The sequence below is a fragment of the Motacilla alba genome, chromosome 13, assembly GCF_015832195.1.
Source record: "Motacilla alba alba isolate MOTALB_02 chromosome 13, Motacilla_alba_V1.0_pri, whole genome shotgun sequence".
Lineage (NCBI taxonomy): Eukaryota > Metazoa > Chordata > Aves > Passeriformes > Motacillidae > Motacilla > Motacilla alba.
Window position 1 is genome coordinate 14,725,165 of NC_052028.1, and position 20,578 is coordinate 14,745,742.

A 20,578-nucleotide genomic window follows, 5' to 3' on the forward strand; every position below is an offset into this window, starting at 1 on the left:
ATGTCCCATAGACATGGCATGAGGGTTTCTCCCCCTTTCCCTTGACTCCAGGACTTCCCTCACTGAATGACTGGGGATACCCAGGGGTCCGTGGGCTGTTTCTGATGGGTCAAAGCATTCCACCACTCCAAGAGAGGAGCGTGAGGCTGTGGGCACGGTGCACCTCGTGCCCCCACACCGAGGCAGACGCCCTGGCAGCGCCCAGGCTTGGCACGGCTCGGGAGGCTTCAGCCCGGTGCCAGCCTCAGCTCTGACTGATGTGCCATCATTTACCAGCAAAGAGCTCAGCTGTTACCCAGGCGGCATCAGCAGAGCAGCCACCCAGAAAAGCTTCTGTCAGAAGGAAATATGAGGGGAGAGAGAACGGCAGAGAGCTCGCAGGCAATGTCCCCAGTCACAGCCAGGCTGTGCCCTGTGATCCGGGACCACGGTGCAGGCAGGGAGAAACCCCCACAGCCCACCCTGGGCAGTGGGACGGGGCAGGGGAAGGGCTGTGCCCGGGGCTGGTGGCTGGAGCCTGCAGCGTCCTCCATGTCCCGATGTGAGCACTGTCCCCGCTGTCACCTGTCCCCTCCGTGGGCACGCAGCGCCCCCTGGTGTGGTGACAGCGTAGGACAGGGGACACCGAGAGTGGGGACAGGCAGCGACATCCCCGACAGACCCCTCTGCCACGGCCTTGCTATGGCCAAGGGAAGGAGGCAGGGGAAGGGAGAGCAGCTCAGCACGCCCTTTCTTCCCCTTCAAACAGCCACAGGCACTTTCGTTAAGGAAGAGGATTTATCAAAATTAGAAAAAGACACCACAAATATTTTAAAAAAGCCCCAGCTGGGAAAACATCTACCAGTTCAAATCCCCCACCCTCCCCTCATTGCCCCAGCACAGGGAAGGGACATGGGATGTCTGGGAGGGGGAGAGGCAGGTTGTGCTCCCAGAGCTGCCCTTGCCACCAGGCTTTTGGGGACAAGGGGACAGTCACGTATCTCATCACTGCTGGGGAGCCTGGTCAAAGCAGAGCACCTCCCATGGGAGGCTCCTCAGCAGCCACCTTCAGTGACTGATTTTCTTTGGCCACTTGCCTTTGGAACAAGCCCCCCACGCCCCAGAGACGAGGCAGCAGAGGGGGGCCCTGCCAGAATCCCCCCATTCCCCCAGCACACAGCTGCCTGTTTATAAAGCTCCCAAAAACAGGACAACAGCGAGCTGAGCCCGAGGTCACAGCCCTGCCAGGCTGGCAAGGAGATGAGCCAGCTCCTTGCCCCACCTATACTAAGCTCCCACCCTCGAGGGCAGGCAGGTGTTGCCTCCCTAGGAGCAGCAGCTTCATCAGGAGTCGTTGGGGAGCCCGAAAAGCTTGACAGTGCCAGCCTCCCGGCTGCTGTCATATTTGCCATCTTTGTCGTCACAGGCGAAGGCCAGCAGTGGCCTCTTCGGGTGCCAGGCCACTGTGAAGGTGGGGGACTCACACTGCACCTCCCAGAGCTTCTCTCCTGCATTGAAAAGGAGCCACATCAGCCTGGAGAGCCTCCAGCCCCCTCTGCTGCTCACCTCCCCGAGCCAAGCAGCTGCTGCTTCCCTCAGCGAAGGGGAGAGGCAGCACAAACGCTGCTCCAGCGCCTTTTAGTCACCCAGTGACAAGGTACAGACATGACAGGCATGACTGCCACAGACTTGTGAGGCAGAGGCTCCCCCTCATGGCATTCTGCTCTGCACAGGAAAGCTCTTCCTTAGCAGACGGATTCTCCCTGTGTCCTCCCAGCTCTACCAGCACTTCTCCATCCAGTTCCCTCCTTGCTGTTCCCCAAAATAAAACCATTACCTGTCTCCACCTCAGCAATGTCAATGAAGTGATCTTCTGATGCCGAGGCCAGCATCTTCCCATCGTGGCTGAAGCTCAGCGTCCGCACGGGCCAGTCGAGCCTGCAGCAACCGAGGGCAGCAGACAGTGAGGCACTGCCACCACAGTCCCCAGAGAGGGGGGAAACGAATTTGGGACAGCTCTACCTACCTGGAGAAGCACCTCACACACACCAGCTCATCCACATCCCAGAGGCTGACCAATGCATCAGCACTGCCTGTGGCAAAGTACTTCCCCATGGGATCGAACTTGATGCAGATGCAGTTGGAAGGATGGGCGTTGATGGACTGGATGGGTTTCAGCTCTGGGTAGCTGTGGAGGGAGAGGGGAGGGAGCAGTGAGAGAAGCACAGGGATTCCCTAGAGCAGGGCAGGCATGAAGCACACCAGGACTGGAAGCACACCCTGCCGAGGCAGGACTCACTGAGGGCCCAGTGAAGGAGGCAAAGCATCAGGGACCACTTCAGGGAGCTGAGCCCAGCCCAAAGCTGTGGCAACCTCAGCTCCAGGCAAGCTCATTCCCCCCAGAGGGCAGGGGATTGCTGGGATGTGGGGGTCAGGTGTCCCAAAAGCAGCAAAGGTACTTGCAAACGACTGCAGCCAGCCCAGCCTCCCGGCCCACCAGCAGCCAGGGGCACCTGCCTGAGGATGTTGATGCAGCCATTCCCATTGGTGAGGAAGAACATGTTGTTATCGTTGTTCCAGGAGATCTCGTTCACCTCAAACTTGAACTGTTCCTCAGCTTTGGAGCGATGTGTCTTGGCATCGATGAAGGTGACCACATCATCCTTGTTCCCCACGGCAATGGTCTGTCCATCAGGGCTCCAGCAGATGTTGATGTTCTCACCTGAAAGGACAGAAAGGCAGCAGGTCCCACTTCCACTCCAAACCATTCCCAAATGGGAAAGACTGCCAGTTCTTCAGTGTAACACACAAACCCTGCACAGCAGCAATCCAGCAAAACCAAACTTGTGAGAAGTACAGCTTGAAGACAATATGCCACACCCCATTTCAGCCAAGATGGGACCACAGCAATCACCAAACAAGGTCACACCAAACATCCTTTCTGAGATTCAGAAAAAGCAGAAGCCAAAAATAAATACCTTTGAATAAAGGTAAGAACATGGCAGGTTGTTGTTACACAACTTTACAATGCCATTCCCAGCCCAAACAACTCAAAACTGGACATTTCCAAGAGCAGAGAAAGTATTTGGGTGAAGCATCACATGAATTCAAATAGTTTTTCTGAGTCCACACAAACTTTAATTTCCACCACGGCGCTCTGTAAACATGCTTTTCCCCAGTCTCCAGCCTCACAGCCCACTGACTCCAGAGACAAGTACAAAGGACATTTTAACAGCCAGCACCATACTTCAGCAGTTCTACCAGTCCTCACCCCACAGTAAATCAGCTCTCACATGATGAGTGCAGCACAAATATAAACAAGTTAGAAAACATGTCCCAACCAGAAATAACCACAGGAAAGGTGCAGGAAGCTTTGCAGCAAAGCTTTGCAGGAAAGGTGCAAAGCTCTGTGCCACTGCAGATGGCTCCCACACAGCTGAGCTCCTGCCGGGACCCAGCTGGGAAGGCAGGGACTCACCTTTGGTGTTGACAGTGGCGATGCACTTGGTGGTGCGGACGTCCCAGATGCGGATGGTTTTGTCCCCTGACGCTGTGACAAACAGGTCCGGGTTACTGGGGTGCCAGCAGAGCTGATCCACGCTGTCCCCGTGGCCGCGATAGTTGTTCTCCTTTACCTGGAGGGAGAGTGCAGACGTCGTGAGGCTGTGCCGAGCTCTGCTCCCGCTCCTGCCCGCATCCCGGCACGCTGCATCCCCGCGGCGACACATCAGGAGCCGCGCCCGGGGCCCACCACGGCCACACGGCCCACGGCCGCCCGGGACGGAGCACCCCGCCAGGCACCGGCTCCATTCCCGGCGGGCAGACCCGGCCTGCGCTGCCCTTGGCGACGCTCCCGTTCCGGTGCGCACCGAGTGCCCACCCGCAGGCCCGCTACCGACCACCGGGACACTCTCCCGCTGCCGGACCCCAGCCCAAGCAGCCGCGCCCGGCGTGCCCAAGGGCTCCCGGTACCGATCCGCACCGCCCCCGCCCGATGCCGGCGGATCTCACCAGCCGGTCCTTCTCCAGCAGGAAGACGCTGGCGGTCTTGTCGAAGGAGCCGGAGGCGAGGCGGCGGCCGCAGCAGCTCCAGGCCACCGAGTGCACCTTGGCGCCGTGCGCCGGGAACTCGCGGCTCCGCGTGTTGGCGCGGAACAGCTCCTGCATGGCCTGCACGTAGGGCGACAGCGCCATGGCGGGGCCGCCGCCACCGGCACCGCGACCCCCACGCGCGCCCCGCCCCGGCACCGCGCCTGACGCCACTTCCGCCGCCCCCCCGCGCCCGGCGCGGCCCCACCGGCGCAGCGGAGCCGGCGCCCGCCGCCGAGATGGACAACGGCGTGGTCCTCCTCAGCGATTCGGACTCGGAGGGCGCCCGCTCGCCGCCGCCGCAGCCCTGCCGCTCCCGCCACTCGCTGCCCGCCCCCGCCGTGAGTCCGTGGCTCCCGCCGGGCACGGCGCCGCTGCCCCGCTCAAGATGGCGGCGCTGCCATGGCGGGCAGGGCCGGGAGGCGCGCACGGAGCAGCCTCGGGGCAGCGCAGGGGGTGGGCGTGTGTTGCCCAGTCCCGTCCCGTTCCAGCCGCGGCCTCGGGGACCTCCCACCCTCTTCCTAGCCGGGCTCGGGTCCCCGCGGGCGCCTCCCGCCAGCAGAGCCCCGTTCCTCAGGCGCGCTCCCCGCAGGGCTCCCAGCCTCCTTGGCCGTGTACCCTTAGAAAGAGCCCGGTGCCTGCCATAGCGTGTCGCGGTGCCCTCGCTGCACCCCGAGAAGGGTCCGGACCTGCAGGGCTCAGCCCCCGGCGGGATCCGGCCGCGGGATGCGGTGGAGCGGTTGCCGCCCCTGCTCCCGGTGCCGTTTCTGGGCCCGGTCCCGCTCCGGCGGCGGGTGCGGGGCCGGTGAGGCCGTGCGGCGGCGGTTCCGGGCACGAGACTCAGGCCCGGCGGGTAAACGGTCGGTCCCCGGCCCCGCACCGCTGTCCCGGGTCCTGAGGCGGTCGGAGCCCTGCACCTCTCGCCCTCTGCAGCTCCTCTTGCGCCCCGGAGCCCGCTGGGCTGTGCCCTCTCCTTGGGGAAGGCAGCAGGTTTGAGGAGGGGAGCAAAGTGGATTTAAATTCTCTGCTAAACGTGTTCCCTGCTTTAAAGTGCTGAGGGAGATTTTTTTCCCAAGAGCAAACAGGCTCTGACCCCTCCTGGGCCTGCCAAAAGCTTGGGAAGTGCAGTGTGTGCCCTGCTGCTGGTGCAGGCACAGCTGCCTCCCCAGCCTGCCCCTGCTGCCCCTTGGACCCTGCATTGCCCAGCGAGGTCCACTTGGGAGTCCCCAAAGTCTCAGGGCTGCTGTAGCTCTGATTGGTGCCACAGATAAAAAGGCAGTTTCATTTCCTGCGACTCCTGTCCTACAGAGCAAGTGATGTGACACAGAAGAGGTTGGCGGGGTTTGGATCCTTTTCCTGCCAGTGTCTGGGTACAGGAGAGCTCCCTGTGCTCCATTGCCCTCCCTGGACATGCCAGCAGGACTGGCATTTCTCTGTCCTGGGAAGGAGCTGAGCAGGCAGCCAGGTCTGCTCTGAGCCAAGGCACGAGGACATGAGCCCTGAGGGGAGTGGGGAAGAAGAGCCTGGGTTGAGCTCAGGCTCAGCTGTGCTGCCAGGGGAGGCTGAGCCCAGAGCTCAGAGCCACAGGCCCCTTTGGACAGGCAGAAGGGTCTTTGCCCCTTTTCTAGGCTGGTGCCCTTTTCCCTTTTGGACTGGGACTACAGTGCCACTATAGCAGAGGCTCCTGGCAGGACTGGACACTGACTCTGCTGCTCTGCCCCCACAGGAGATCATTGACCTGACCTGCGAGGATGCAAACTCAGACCCAACGCCGTCAAGCAGCCTCGGCATCATCGACCTGACTGAGGACATGTGCAGCCTTCTCCACTCCACTCTTGGTGCTGCTCAGAACTCCAGAAACACAGCCCCAGCAGCAGACACGTCCCATCCCCAGCTCTGCCCCACTGCAGAAAAAGAAACGCAGGCAGTGCCAGAGCCGAGCCCTGCACCAGCATCTCACAACACTTCTGTGAAGCTCAGTTCCACCATGGCCACAACAGAAACCATGGAGAACTGCAGCTGCCTTTCTCCTGTCTCTAGGCACCGCAGCTGGAGCCCGGAGCAGGATGACAGCACTACTGCCTTTAGCAGCAGCTTGGACTCACAGTCAGACTCAGACTGCCTGTCCCCGTCCCCCCCCAGCCTGGACAGCAACAGCAGCCTGAGAGCTGATGGCCCAGAGGAAGATCCTCCCCAGTCCTGCCAGGAAAGGAACCTCCCCCCAAGGCTGAGCCCTGCCCCAACCGTTCCTGTAACAGCAGAAAAGGCCCAAAGGTCTTTGCCAGAAGCAAGTGACTTCCCACCACACCAACCAACCCAGCAAGCCACCCCAGCCAGGACTGATGCTGACAGCAAGGCCTTGCTGGAGAAACTGCACAACTTCAGCAGGAGTGGAGTCCAGCACCTCTTCCTCCAAGGCATAGCACCCAGCAGGGACCCACAGAAGGTAAACAGGGTTTGGAGCAGCCCCTGTGGTAGAGGATGGAGCAAGGGCAGCCCCTGCTCCCCTTTGCCAGGCAGCTGGGGGCTCTGGTTATTGCAGTTCCCTTCACAGTGGGCCCCACATCACAGCTGGGTTCCTCTGTGTCGGGGGAGCTTTCACCCATTGTCTTGCCTTGTACACAGCAGAAGCCTGGGCTCATCCCCAGCGGGAGGCTGAGCATGGTGCACACCACCATGGAGGAGAACAGCCTGGAGGGCACCTTGTATTTCCTGAACGAGTTTGTCTCCTGCCAGCACCGTCCCCCCAAAGAAATCATCTGCCACCTGATCGAACAGATGCTGTTGGACACCCACGAGATCAGGGATATCCAGAATGACATCTATATGCTGCTGATGAAGATCCAAATGTACGTGTCCCCCTTGTCCTGGGGCTGGCTAGGTCTTCCAGGGGTGTGCCCAGCATAAGGGTTATTCTGTGGTGCTCACCCATAGAACAGGGAATTATTTCCCCTATAACCCAGGATATCCTCCTGCCAACACCGCACACCCTGGGCTCTCTGAGGGTGGGTCAGGGACAGCCTGTGACACAAGGGAGCCCTTGGGGACAGAAGAGCGTGTTTGTCTTGCCCTGAAGCACAGGTCTCATTCTTCACTGGTGTAATATGGCAGAAGTGCCTTCCCTGGGCTGCAGCAGTTCCCTCAGGCTTCCCACAGAGAGGTACAATGTTTTATGAGGCCACAGGCATAGGATTCCTGGGCATCTCCATGGAGTATAGCCCCTGTCAGGTGCTTCCAAAAAATTAATGTGTTAATTTTTTGGGGAGGAGAAGGGGTGAGGGCAAAGATGGAGAGGAGAAGGCAGGGAAGGCAGCTGAGCAAGTGGGGCTGGGAGTGGCTGGGGAAGGGCTAAGAGGCTGCTGTGCCTCCAAGCTGATAGTCAGGCAGTTCAGCACAAATGGACATGGCTGTCCTTGCAGGCTCCATCCAGCCAGCACTGCCACGGTGGGATGGGACTGGAGACTGGTGAAATTCATCATGGAGCAGCAGGTACTTGGCACCTTATGTGTCACATGGGGCAGGGATCATCCAGCACACGCTGCCTGAGGGTGAGTGTTCCTAAATGCTTCCTGTGGCTGTGCTCTGCTGCAGAGCTGGCCAGTCCAACAGTAAGTGCCAGCTGGAAATCCCACATTTAGCCACAGTGCTCCCTTAACCCTCTGCACAGCTGTAGGCAGGTCGTCCCACTGAAGAAGGCACAGATAAACCCTCTCTGGGTCACAGCACTGGTGCAACACCCAGCAATGCCCCTCAGGGTCTTGCCTGAGCCAGGCAGCTCCTCCTAAACTGCTCCTCAGAATGTACATCAGTACACTCCCAAGACAGCCAGCTTCCCTGGTGTTCCTAAGCCTGTGGCCCCACCAGACTCACGTGCTCTCCCTCTGCCCCCAGGAGAAGCCCCCTGGCTGGCTCCTCTTCCTGCAGTACGTGGTACAGACCCTGGAGGATGACTTCCAGCACAATCTGAAGTCATACCAGCTGCAGAAGTCAATTGCCAAGAAAGTGCTTTCATGTGACTTGTGCTTCAACAATGTAAAGTAAGGGACACCTCCTCGTTTTCTAACCAGAAGCAGAGAGGCAGGGGCTTAGGGAACACTTGTCAAGACTCCAGTCAGACTTTCCAAGAAGCAGACTTGGGAGACAAAGGAAAGCACAGGGCCAGCTATAGGGACTAAGAAAAGATTTACAAAAGCAAACCACCACAGATGATGCGAGGCCTTTCCAGTCGCAACAGAGTGGGCTTTTCCCAGCGATGAGGTCAGATCTGCATTGCTCAGGACAGGACTGAGAAGGAGGCAGTCCTGTAGGCAAGTGTACAAATCAAGAAAGCTCCTTTGTTGAGCTGTTCAACAGAGCTACTCCCTAACCTGTCCAAGCGGGTGGAACATACTCTTCATTGTCAGGGCCTTTCCTCCAGCTCTGAGTGGATCTGGAGGTCAGAACACAGCAAAACGAGGTACATCCCCAATAAAATTCTTGTTTCTGTTCCAGGGAAGTGGTCAATTGGTTGGTGACAGCAGTTACAGGAGTTGGGTTCTCCCAGCCCCAGGAGCAGCTGCAAGAAGCCAGGGCTGAACACAGCTCATCTTCACCAAGGCTGGCCAGCACTCAGACAGCTCAGACAGAACAGGCCCAGACAGCTTTCTTTGCCCAAAAGTAAGCTCCAGAATTCCAAACTCCCTGCTGGCATTGTCATGGACCCAAGTCAGGCAGAAGCCAGAGTCACTCTCTCACTGTCAGTTTGGGGAAGCCAGGCTGTACCTGTGACCAGCTTTGCTGGTTCTCCTTTGGGTTCACGAGCTGGTGAGCAAAAGAGTCTCACCTGGTAGGAAACTGGCTCGGTGTCATCCTCTTGCATGTAGTGTAAGGCTGGAGCTTGTGGCCCACAGCTCAGACAGCCCCATGCTGCTCCAGCACTCAGGAGAGCCACCAAGGCCCCCTGAGGGTCAATCTGGGGATGAGCTTTGCTTGCAAAAGCATCAGATTCAGAAGCCACCAGGAGACACCAAACCTGGCCCACTGCATTCCCATACCCCTCACCACACGAGGCTGAAGCAGGGGCCATCCCCAAGGCTTTGCTTGGCAAGCTGAGGGGCAGAGTCCCCCTGTGCTGACTGTCCCCTCTCACCCAGGACGATGCTCCTGCTCCAGCGGATGTTGTCCATGGCAGTGGAAGTGGACAGATCTCCCACCTGCAGCTCCCGTAAGATTGCAGACGACATTTTCCCCTTCATACTGAATATCCCCCTGAGGAGCCAAAGGTGAGACAAGCATGTGCAAGGCAGCATTTGCCTGTGTGAACAATAGTCTTATTCCCAATTTATATCCAAGTCAGCATGCACAAATTCTACAGGGTACAGAAAGACAGGCCAGCCAGCAAGAGCATAGCTGTGTCTCCCATGGAGATGCAACATCACCAGCTGAGCAGATGATGTGTTGATGGAAACACACCCAAGTGATGTGTTGCTGAGAACAGTCAATTCTCCCACTTATTAAAGTTGTGACCTTAAAACTGTAAAGAGGGTCTGAAAGGCAGTACTGTGCAGCACAGCCAAGCACCGACAAAGACATCACTGATTCCTGTGGGCAGCCAGGTAGTCAGAAATAGAATGCAGTTCCTACAGCTTTGCCTTGACATCCTTTGCTTCTTTAAGAAATGCAAATGTGGTGCCAAAGCACAAGGGAGTGAAGAGACCACTAGGCCCCCAAGCATTTCAAACCCATCTTTCAATGCCCAGCAAGCAGCCCTTCACATCCTTTCAGCAGAACTCTGTGCACACACCAGGCATAAACCAAGCCAAACTGACTGTAACCAAGCTGTTGCTTTGCCCAGGACAGACACAGATCCTTCCATCCCTGACCCCATGTCACCCTTGCTTGGCCGGGCTCCCTGCAAGTCAGCAGGAATGAGCCATTGCCACACAGGCTGCTGGGCAGGGTGCAGTGAAGCAGCTCGGTTTGCTTTAGAGACTGCACTCACTTGCAGCTGCTGCAGGTCACACCTGAGGATGAAAACATGGCCATGGCCAAGCTGCATAACAAAGGTCTCTCACCACATCTGGTGGTCTTCCTTCCAGGGCATGGCTGGGTAGCCCCTGCAGTCACCCCACATCTGCACTAGGTCAGGACAGCAGGAGCATGCTGGAACAGTTGTCTCTGGTCAGGCTGTGCTGTCTCAACCAAAGTAAATTCCTTTTGTGTTCCAGGGAAGCGTTATTAAACACCATGGAGAGCCAGCTCCTGCGCTGCAGACTGCTAGAGCTGCTATTCCAGCACAGTTGTGACGTGCCCACAACCTCGTCCATGTCTCTGGACAAGGTCCTGTATTTCCTGAGCCACTCCTCTGTGCTGCCACAATTCCAGGTATCCAGTCCAACCTCTCCTTTGACTTGTTTTCCTCTGAGAAAACTTCTAACAACCAAATGCTGTTTTCTGTCCTAGGATGAAACAGCAACGTGGCAAAGGTGGGATGAGATGCTGCAGTACTTGAGTTTGCTGCTTCTGAGTTACCATAGTGTAAAACTGGGTAAGCAGTGCTTGTTCTGGCCTAACAGCCTCATCAAGAGGCTGCAGTAGAACAGCCAAATTCCTCCTCCTCCTCTCATCACTACTGGACTCATGGCCAGTGAATCTTAGAAAGACAGTGTGCCTCCATCCATGACAGTAACTATTCCCAGCAGTCAAAGAAGTGATGTTGCAATAATCAGAGCATCCACCTTGCTTTGCCAAGTTTAGCCCCTGCAAAATAGCCTTTTTCTTAAAGGAAGGAAGCACTTCCCAGCACTGGACAGTACATAAGAGGGTGCTTTGTACCCGCTGTTGTCTAAGTTGCTGCACAGTGGGTGGAAGAATAGGGTGGTTTAGGAAGAAAAGCGGAAGGCAAAGGGATCGTGGAATATCCCAGGCTGGAAGAGAGACACAAGAATCACTGAAATCCACTCCTGGCCCTGCATAGACATCCCATAATCCCACTCTGTGCCTGAGAGAGTTGTCCACACACTCCTGGAGCTCTGGCAGCTTTGGAGCCATGACCCTTCCCTGGGGAGCCTGTTCAGTGCCCAGCCACCCTGTGAGGGAAGACATTTTTCCTAACAGCCAACCTAAATCTCCCTTGGCACATCTCCAGTCATTCCCTTGGGTCCTGTCACTGTCCTACAGAGCAGAGATGGGAGCTGCCCCTCCCTCCTGAGGAAGCTGTAGACCCCAGTGAAGTCTGATCTGTCTCCTTGAGGCTGAACACAACACAAGCCACTCCTCATGTGGCTTCCCCTCTAGACCCCTCACCATCTCTGAAGCCCTCCTTTGGGCAAGCCAGGACACTTTCAGCACTTAATAACTGTGCAGGGAGCACCACCCACAGCAGCCATGGAAACAGCAGCAATTCTGACCCCAGGAGGGTGGCACAGTCACTAAACACTCAGTAAAACTCTGTATTTTGCCAGAAGCCTCTTCCAACTTCAGGTGCTTTAGCCCAGGGTTAAGGCTGTCACGAATTAATGCAGAGGAATCCACCATCATATATGCAAAGTCTCACTCTCCCTGAAGTCCTAGATAATAATCACTGTTGTTGGGCTCTCTGGAGACTCCTTTGCAGGGGCCCATTATGCCATTCACACAGAAGACAAGGATTACACAAGCCTTGCCCCTTCCCCATTCCCTGGGCTCTCTCTGCATGCCAAATGAGCTCCAGGAGGGGGCAGTTCCTCCTTCCCAAAGTCTCTGCAGAACCATCAAGGTTAACAAGAGGATCAGTCCCATTTCCAGCACTGCCTGTGGCACACTGGGATCCACCCCAGCAGCTCAAGCAGCCCTTTGGGTGTTGCCTCTCCCCACCAGCATTTCCTCTTGCAGAGCATCTGCGGACCTCTGTCAGTGACCGGATGAAACTGATTGCTGAGAAAGCCAAGCCCAGGCTCCAGGACAGTGATGACATCAGCCAGCTGGACATTCAGCTGAAGATGAATGACTTCATCAGCAGAATGCAGAAGACCCTGGGGGAGCCTTTTCCCCCACAAATCCAGGAGAAATTGTTCATGCTGCAGGAGTTGTTCTTCATTGTCACTGCTGCCTGATGGAGACAACCACTGCAGCAAGGGAGACAAAATTTCATGTTCTCAAGATAAACCCCCCCATCTCATACTGCAATCTCAGCATCATGGGGTTGGTTGATGCAGTCCTGTTGAAAGACGTTTGGTTTACATTGTCTCCGAATTTCCATTCAAGTTTGCCTTGTTGTGCAGCTCTGCAAAGCACTTTGTACACTTTAAAAAATGAGTTTTGTTCATGTTTGCTAAGACACTTTTGTCTTAATGCCAGCACTGCCCAAAGGAAGTCTTTGCCCCCACAAATCCAGGAGAAATTGTACATGCTGCAAGAACTGTTCTTCACTGTCGCTGCTGCCTGAGGAGACAGCCACTACAGCAAGGGGGACAAAACTTCATGTTCTCAATATAACCCCCCCATCTCATACTGCAATCTCAGTATCATGGGGTTGGTTCCTACAGTTCTTTTGAAAGACGTTTGGTTTACATAGTTTCAGAATTTCCGTTCAAGTTTACCTCATGCAATTTTACAAAGCACTTTGTACAATTTAAAAAATAAATTCTTTTCATGTTTGCTGAGAGTCTTTAATCTTGGTGCCAGCGCTGCCCGAAGTCCAGAGCTCTGTCAGATCACACCACAAGGCCAGGCTTTAAACCCCAGCCTTCCCAATCTATGAGATTCACCTGTGTAATCAGAGCCACAGCAGCAGCCTGTACCTCAGTACCTGAATCTGTTCCGTGACTCTGAGCTCAGCTTACACTCCAGGAGCACAGGGAACAGCAGCATTCAGAGCTCAGACTGCCCCAGCCCAGGTGAGTTATCCTCCATCAAAGGGCAGCTAAAAGCACTACAACAGCACCAAAAAAACCACAGCTTTCCAGAGGGGAACTGGACATCTCTAAGGAAACACCAGCCTAGTTCCCACACCTGTGCCCACCTCTGCAGTACGGGTGGAAACAGCACACAAGCAACAAGAGACAAAATCTCAGGAACGTGAATTTGGATTGCTCAAGAAAACACAAAGATGTCAGGGCTTGTGCAGATGAAACTAAACATAAGACACAACTGAGCCTGGCTGTAAACCCAGTCTCCCTGCGAAAGGGGAGTTTGTGGGCAAATATTTCACCCTAGTGAGGTGCTGCCAGAGCCTTATCCACCAGAACCTTGACCCCACACTCACTGGACAGCCCCAAATTTCTCCCACAGATGCTCAGCCAGCACCAACACACACTATGGACCTCCATTCCACAAGGATTTTATTGTCCTGTAACAAACAAAACAAACATACACATTAGGAGACATGAACACAGTCAACAAATAAATTAATGTCAAATGAGAGCCTGATTGCCAAGGTGCAAATGAGTGGTGACAGAACTGCTGGTTTGGGTGGGGGACTTTCACACAACACATCACTGGCAGTGCTGCTGAAGCTTGAGAGAAAGCAGTGCTACAAAATGTGCTGCTTCAGAGGGGCCAGCAGCCAGGCAAGGAAGCCAACCCTGTCTCACCCTCCAGGGAGAATGTTTGGTTTAAGTGAGAAACCCTGGAGCTCAACAGTTACCACCTGTTAAGTAACCTCTGTAGAATGTCCTGGCAACAGAGAAGCTTCCACTTCCAGATGCAAGGCTGCTGCTGGCTGAGGGACTCTGCAACACCATGGTGAGATCAGGAGCAGACCTGAGGAGACCCAGGTGAGGATTCCAGAGCAATGCTGCCTATCATTCTTAGGAGATTAGATGGTAGGCAGGAGTTGCTTCCACTTTCCCTGAAAGCTGGTGTTAGTTGTTCCCAGAAACTGGTTCAGACTAGGTCAAGGATCACATCCAGCTGTACCTTAGCAGGGAGGAATGTTCAGCCTTGGTCTGCCCTCAGTCCTCCCCCAGCCCTGCAGAACACACTTAATGCTGATAAAACAAAATACCCTGTCTGAGAAGTGTTCCCAGTGTCTAATACATTCTACACAATTCTAGTGAAAAACAACAAACCAACAAAAACAAATCAAGCAGCATCCAGAGTGCCAGAACACGTGCAAATCTGCTGTCTAAGACACAGGACAGTGCTGTTTTGCAGAACAAAGAGAGGAGAATCACTTGGTTCAAGCCCACATCAGCTTTGATTACTTCCACCTTCTTAGAGGAACATGAAGAGTTGGAAGAAAAGGAATTCTTCCTCATTACTTCAAAGCTCCATTAGATTCTGCTCCCTGCCTTTCCAATGAGAGCATCTTAGAATGGTCACGAGTCCCTTTTCCCTTTAAAAAACATTCCAAGAACAAATAACATGGTCACACTGGATACTGAGGGAGTGCCACATTTATATTGACCTACCACACACCCCATCTTCATTCTGGCAGTGAATGGTCCAGTTTTCAGTCCTTGCTTGTTCACATTGTTTTCTGCTTGATCTCTTGACAGAACCAGTCCTCCTGTGGGTCCTTCAGCACTGAGCAAGACGAGAAAATCAGATTCCAGGCATACAAGCCAGGTGCTCACACACCACGTGGAATCCTGTCCAAAAAAAGACATGGCTCAGGGTTTCACTGTGGTGGGGTGTACTGGGAGGCACATCCAGAGCAGCCTGGCAGCCCAAACCAGTGCAGTAGACAGGATGGTTTACATTGGTTTAGGACAGTGCAGGAGTTTCTCCAAGACTGGCTTTAGCAGGACAATCACGACTGTTTCTTTTTCTGAGATGAAGAGCTGGAAAGGGAGACTTTCCTACTTTACTGCAGCACACAGGACGGGGAAGCAGAGCCTAAGACACCTTGTAGCCTGCTAAAGACACTGGAAGCTTTCCTCTAGAACCCAGTGGGAGTGAGCACGTTCAGATCCCGAGGTTTGATATTGTGGGAACGTGGAGATTGTTTCCTCCCATCTGTGCCTGGAATGTCCATTTTGGGTGGCTTGAAGGTGACTGGATCCTCTGTCATCCTTGTAGCCTGAGCACGCATCAGCTCCATTGGGGATGGCTTCTGGGCACCCTTATAGGGCTGAACGGTAAATCCTCCTGATGAAAAAAAAAAAAAAAATCACAGTGAAAACCAGGAAAACCAGTCAAATCCTCTTCCTGCTGCTGCCAGGAGCGAGCAGTGTCACTGACACCCAGCACCACAGCCAGCCTATGCAAATTCCAGCAGCTTCATATCATCTGAAGCCTATTCCACATCAGGGGTGGGCACTTCCAGTCTTGGTTGCATCATATAGCAGAGAAAGAGAAAAAAGCTGTCACCTTCACACCCTGCCCCTCCCACTGCAGCTCACTGCAAGTTATTTCTGCTTCCAGATCCTTGGCACAGGTTTTACCCAGCTGCTCTATATTTAGGCCCAGAAATTACATGAGTAACACACATTTCCAAGGTGGTCCTGGTGAGTAACAAGGCAAGCAGGATAAGACTCCAGAAAGAGCCAGCAAGTCTGTTGTGTGACAGTTCCCCCCTTGCTCTTGGCAAGGCAGATTTTCAAGGACATACCTGCATCACTGGCTGATTTCTGGACAGCTCTGGGTCCGAAAAAGCTCCATCTTTCAGATGGCAATCTCTCCCCACCACCTTCCATAGTAAAGTCTGAGCCAGTGATAGAAGTAGAGGATCCCTGACTAAACCAACCCCTAAGGAAAAAAATAATTAAGATGTTTAAAACATGAGAATAAATATTTCAAGTGACCCCACTATGCCAGGGACTTTTCATGTAGTTAAAAGGGGCAATTTAAGAAATCTTAATAGGTTTGTTACCACCCAGGAAAAGCTAGGCATGCTCAAGTTCCACAGGCTTCCAACATGTGGATCTACCCAACAAAATCCTCACCAGGCTCTAAATTTCACCCTGTGCAGCCCCTCACAGGATAAGAAGGTTCTTTGTGGCAGCTCCCACCCCAGCAGTCTGTAGGAAACCAAAGGAGGCAGAGTACCTGTTTCTGTGCCTGGGGGAGGAGTGGGGGGTGCTGCTTGGAGTGGACTGAGCAGAAGAATTCTGTTTCTCATCTTTTGTTGTCTCTCCATTCTGCATTTTTAGGTTCTGTCAGGAGAAGCAAGAGAAACAGAAGCAACACAGCTTAAATACTGGACACAAGGAACAACACCCAGGTTTTTTCACCAAAACCAGACAATTGTTTCTATCACAGGTGATAAATAATAAGTGTAACCACACCTAAAGTCATATCCAGTATTACAATACCTGCATACACCCCCTTCAGTTTCTCTCCACATCAAATATCAGCATTTTTAAAGTTCACTTAAGGCTACAGAAAGGAACACCAGCACTCATAGGGAGGTTGTGGATGCAGCAGAGCTCACTTCAGCTGCCTGGTAACTGATCTAAATGCCACAGCATCCATTTGTTCCCAGCACTTGTCAGAGCAGCAAAGCTTTCAGTCCCACCAGTTGTCTAATGAGGCTGAGACCAGCCCTCACAGAAGGTACAGGATCAGGAATACCAGCCCCTGTGAAGCAATCAGTGTACACCAGGATGCAAACACTGCCCTGGAACACAGATGAACCTGGGCACAAAATAAACAGGAACTGGCTGGATGCAAACCATGTTATTACAGGCTGGACAGTACAAACTGAACTTTGAAGAAGTCATTTGAAGGGCAGTTACAGTTCAAACACAAAACACACAGGGTACCTTGTAATGTTTCCTGTGGCTATTCAAGCCACACTAATGCAATTCATCGACGCAGTTACTGAAACTTTGGCCCCGTGGGAAGGCACTGCAAGAGTTGACTATTAAACTCCAACTGCAAAAATTTTTAAGAGCTCAGCAGCCCACAGTAACAGCTTCATTCAAGACTTGTGTTTTCAGTAAGACACATCTGGTAACTTCCACAATGGTTTACAAGTTCTCTTGCAGAATTCAACTGCACGGCACCATTCAAAAGTACAGCAAGAAATTAGATTGTGTAGGGTTGTCCCCACTTGGAAGGACAACTGTCATAGTTTGATATGACAGTGAAATGTGACAGATTTGAGGAAAAAACAGCTGTTTCAAAACTACAAAGGCTAATGTTAACTTTAAAATACAACTGGGTAAACTTTACTACACAATGAGCTAAAAGCCTTCAGAGGAAGAGCTTAAGGAAAGTTTTGGCAACACACTGCAAAAGTTATGTCACCAGGTGAATGTTAAACCAGACCCATCCTACACAGAGAAATCCAGTGGAAAACAAGCCTTACGTGGACTGCCTCAGCCACTCGGTGGTACTTGGTCTCCTCAGTGGTGAGGCCTTTGTGGGGTGTGTAGCCAGCTTCCCTCAGCCCTGCCTGCTGCTCAAAGCGCTGGATGCTCTCCTGAGTCTGCTCTGGAACACACAAGAGCAAAAATTCACACAGAAATGCCACCACAAGCACTTCTAGCAACCGAATGCAAACCTTTTTTTTTCATCCTTTACACATTGTAACAAGCTGAGGCAGAAAGATGTAGCTGGTGAGATATTCTGACGTGACAACCACGCTGAGACTCAGGGCTAAGTGAGATGAGCAGCAATGTGTACCAAACCACCAGACACACCACAAATGCAGCACCTGTGATTAATGCCATCTCACCCCTGACACTGCATCATTCCTACTCACAACTCCATAAATCTAGGAGAACCCAGTAAGTTGGACACTTTAAGTGGCCCATTGCATTCAAGGGAGCCTTGCAGGTCATGTTTTAAAGACTCCCAGTGATTTTAGATCAGGTGAAATAAACTATTTCAGCCAGACACAGAGCCAGCATCTAATACCCCGATTTCAACTTCAGTTCTGAAAAGCATAACCACTTCCTCCAAACCCCAGCATAAGTTTATTCCCTGGTGGAATGAGGAGAAAAGTCAAAAGGAATCAGAGCACAAAAAGGTTAGTGGAAAAGCCCACTGTCTTCTTTAAAACAGATAACACTTCCCATCTTAAAGTTCTTTTCAGATCCCTGTTTTTTTTTTTTTTTTGTAGCTGCTGTAAGAAGAGGCAGCATGGACAGATTAACAGAGGAATAATTCCTCTTATTGCAAAAGGGCACGTCTTCTCTGCAAACATAAGTGACCCAATTTTATTTTAAAGAATCATGATTTGTGTTTAGAAGTGTTGCAGTTAGCAAGGCAGCTGCTGCTGTTAACATCAGTGCCAGCAAGGGCTCCATTAGCCCAGGGTGTCAGCTCCCCTCAGCACTTGGGTTAATGGTAGAGCTCTGCCTGTCATTCAGAAACAGCAAGTTAATAATCAAACAGAGCAGCAGCACAACATGGACTGCAGTGTCCTGTCAACAAACAACAAACCCTGCACTCCACCCCGCCCCTGGAAACACAGAAGCAGCACATGTGGCCTATTCCCCAGTTCCTGGCTTCCTTCTGGAAACATCCTCTGGAAAAAACAAACCCAGGCAGTGCCAGAGCAGAGCCAGTGTGAAGCCAAGAGTTCTCCAGGAACTGCCCTGAGGCATCACCGAGCTGGAGCACCCTCAGTGCCCAACCCACACACGAGAGAGTGAGAGGTGAGCTCTTACTCGTGATAAGGGAGTTCATGATGATGTGAGTGGCCTTGGCCTTCACCACGGGCACCTTGTTCACACTTTCAGTGGACGATGAAGGAGTTATGACAGGCTTCATGTTGGCATCCCCTTCCTCGTCCTGTGGGGAAGCAGCAGGGGACAGTTTGAGACGGGGAAGTATCTCAGCACCTGGCAAGGACACATCTCTACCTACACGAGTGAAACAAGGCCGTGCTGCTCTGGCAGCCAGCCTTCATCCCATGGGAGAGATCCCCACTGTGCACACTGCAGCAGGAATGGTCAGAACCTTACACTGACGGCAATGAACAAGCGATTTGTACCCAACATCTGAGCACCTACCAGGCTCAGAGCAAACAAGCTGTTAGTCCAAGCACAACAAGGTCAACAGGAAAGAAACCAGAACATCTGTTCTTCTCCTAAATGCAAACTGGACTTCAAGGTCAACCGGGCAAAAGCACCAAGAGCACCTTCCACAGGCAGCTCAAGTACCAGCTGTTCACAGAATGGCAGTCACGGAGCAGAGCCTGCAGTGAACAGCTTGCTTCCCCACCTCATTCATGTTTCTTTACATTCTTTCCCACCTTACATGTTTCTTGCTCAGGGTGGCTGGCGGTCATAGTTCAATCACTAGACCCAGCAAAGAAACAGAAAAGAAACGCTAGGAAACAAAGTATCCTGCGAAACACTGACTTCCTCCACCCAACACAGGAGTTCCCTACTGAAGAGCTTGCTTTTTGTACCAAACCACAACTTTTGGTTGTCTCCCACAACAGATTTAAAAACCGAGGAGGTTTAAAGTAGAGGTTAAGCTCAAAGGGATACAGAATTAAGTTCTTCCGTCCAACAACATTTAGCTTAATTTCAAACTCAGAAAACAGCCTCTAAATTTAAAAGGGCTGGTCCTGCACTCAAAGCATAGAATCACAGAATGGTTTGGGTTGGAAGGGATCTTAAATATCATCCAGTTCCAGCCCCCTGCCATGGTTGAGGGACACTTTCCACTAGAGCAGCTTGCTCAGAGCTCCCACCAACCTGGCCTTGAACACTTCAAGGGATGGGGCAGCCACAATTTCCCTGCACAAACTGTGCCAGAACCTCACCACCCTTACGATAAAGGATTTACATCCAATCTAAATCAGCCTTATGCTCTAGTTTAATTATACCTGCTTGCTGGGGTTTCTTAAACGACAAACACGGAGGAGATGCTCAGCACACGTTTGTCCCATCCACACCTCCATGCGCCCAGAGCAAGGCCAGGCAGCAGTGCCGGGCTCTGTCCCCAGCCCCTCCCGAGGGTCCTGCTGCGAGGGCAGGGGGGCAGGAGGGCTGTAAGGACGGGGGCGATGCCAGGAGACGGGTGCCACAGCTGCGGGGTACCCCAGGACACGCCGGGGCCAGCGGGGCCCGTACCTTCGAGAGCTCCTGGTACTTGCGCTCGGGGATGACCGGCTGCTTCCAGAGCACGCTGGCGCACAGATCGGCGGGCGGCGGCGTCATGGGCGCCGTGTCCTCCAGGGCATCATCGTAGCTGAAGGCGCGGCGTGGAACGCCGAGGGGCAACGACATCCTGCCCGAGCGGGCCCCGCCGCCCGGCTCCAGCGCTGCGGAGAGAGCCGGCTCAGCGCCCGCCGCCGCGCCCGACCGAGGCCGGCGGGGAGCGGGTGGGGAAGCTTACCGGGAGCGTCGGGCTTGCCGGAGCTCATGGCGGGGCTCAGCGGGGCTCGGCGCGGCGCAGCAGGGCCAGGCGCGGAGCGGCCATAGCGGAACCTCCGCGAGCCGCCTCAGCTGCGAGCCGCTCGCCTCAGCGGGGGCGCTCTTATAGGGACGTGGTCTCGCGAGATGCGGCCGTTTCGCGCGGGGCACGCTGGGAAGTGTAGTTTGGGCGGGTTTACCGGAGAGGCGGGGCCGGGCCCCGGTGGCGGGGCTGCGGTCGTGTCTTGCCCGTGTGTCCCGTCCTCCTGCAGACGGGAGGCTGCTGAGCCAGC

The 20,578-nt window shown here is 53.9% G+C and overlaps 3 protein-coding genes across 5 annotated transcripts; 1 reads left to right on the forward strand and 2 right to left on the reverse strand.

Annotated features, from left to right (window-relative positions):
* Positions 1 to 355: 355 nt before the first annotated feature.
* Positions 356 to 4,234, reverse strand: THOC3 (THO complex 3). Its single transcript, XM_038149720.1, has 6 exons — positions 3,991 to 4,234; positions 3,458 to 3,614; positions 2,497 to 2,701; positions 2,006 to 2,167; positions 1,817 to 1,917; positions 356 to 1,487 (listed from the first exon to the last, which is right to left on the reverse strand). The coding sequence occupies exons 1-6, from the start codon at positions 4,171 to 4,173 to the stop codon at positions 1,324 to 1,326; spliced, it is 972 nt and encodes a 323-aa protein (XP_038005648.1). The 5' UTR covers positions 4,174 to 4,234; the 3' UTR covers positions 356 to 1,323.
* SIMC1 (SUMO interacting motifs containing 1) lies at positions 4,194 to 14,375 on the forward strand. Of its 3 annotated transcripts, none has more exons than XM_038149716.1 (10): positions 4,194 to 4,409; positions 5,795 to 6,514; positions 6,694 to 6,917; positions 7,488 to 7,557; positions 7,960 to 8,105; positions 8,560 to 8,724; positions 9,201 to 9,329; positions 10,275 to 10,431; positions 10,510 to 10,594; positions 11,920 to 14,375. In XM_038149716.1, exons 1-10 carry the CDS (start codon positions 4,308 to 4,310, stop codon positions 12,138 to 12,140), a joined length of 2,019 nt encoding a protein of 672 aa, XP_038005644.1. In that variant the 5' UTR covers positions 4,194 to 4,307; the 3' UTR covers positions 12,141 to 14,375. The 3 variants fall into 3 exon arrangements, with proteins under 3 accessions (XP_038005644.1, XP_038005645.1, XP_038005647.1); XM_038149717.1 differs by having other exon boundaries at positions 6,697 to 6,917; XM_038149719.1 differs by having other exon boundaries at positions 4,267 to 4,524.
* Positions 13,351 to 20,421, reverse strand: KIAA1191 (KIAA1191 ortholog). The gene is made up of 7 exons (XM_038149721.1): positions 20,269 to 20,421; positions 20,004 to 20,194; positions 18,588 to 18,711; positions 17,282 to 17,406; positions 16,018 to 16,124; positions 15,581 to 15,717; positions 13,351 to 15,117 (listed from the first exon to the last, which is right to left on the reverse strand). The coding sequence occupies exons 1-7, from the start codon at positions 20,294 to 20,296 to the stop codon at positions 14,909 to 14,911; spliced, it is 921 nt and encodes a 306-aa protein (XP_038005649.1). The 5' UTR covers positions 20,297 to 20,421; the 3' UTR covers positions 13,351 to 14,908.
* Between the last annotated feature and the right edge of the window lie 157 nt (positions 20,422 to 20,578).

Excerpts from the sequence above, each read along its gene's own strand:
- THOC3 (XM_038149720.1), bottom strand. The coding sequence starts at position 4,173 with ATGGCGCTGTCGCCCTACGTGCAGGCCATGCAGGAGCTGTTCCGCGCC. Across the intron at positions 3,615-3,990 it reads TGCTGGAGAAGGACCGGCTG|GTAAAGGAGAACAACTATCG; the intron begins GTGAGATCCGCC and ends CTCTCCCTCCAG. Across the intron at positions 1,488-1,816 it reads CATTGCTGAGGTGGAGACAG|GAGAGAAGCTCTGGGAGGTG; the intron begins GTAATGGTTTTA and ends TTTTCAATGCAG.
- SIMC1 (XM_038149716.1), top strand. The coding sequence starts at position 4,308 with ATGGACAACGGCGTGGTCCTCCTCAGCGATTCGGACTCGGAGGGCGCC. Across the intron at positions 4,410-5,794 it reads ACTCGCTGCCCGCCCCCGCC|GAGATCATTGACCTGACCTG; the intron begins GTGAGTCCGTGG and ends CTGCCCCCACAG. Across the intron at positions 7,558-7,959 it reads AATTCATCATGGAGCAGCAG|GAGAAGCCCCCTGGCTGGCT; the intron begins GTACTTGGCACC and ends CTCTGCCCCCAG.
- KIAA1191 (XM_038149721.1), bottom strand. The coding sequence starts at position 20,296 with ATGAGCTCCGGCAAGCCCGACGCTCCCG. Across the intron at positions 20,195-20,268 it reads CGGCAAGCCCGACGCTCCCG|CGCTGGAGCCGGGCGGCGGG; the intron begins GTAAGCTTCCCC and ends CTCTCTCCGCAG. Across the intron at positions 18,712-20,003 it reads AGTACCAGGAGCTCTCGAAG|GACGAGGAAGGGGATGCCAA; the intron begins GTACGGGCCCCG and ends GCTTCCCCACAG.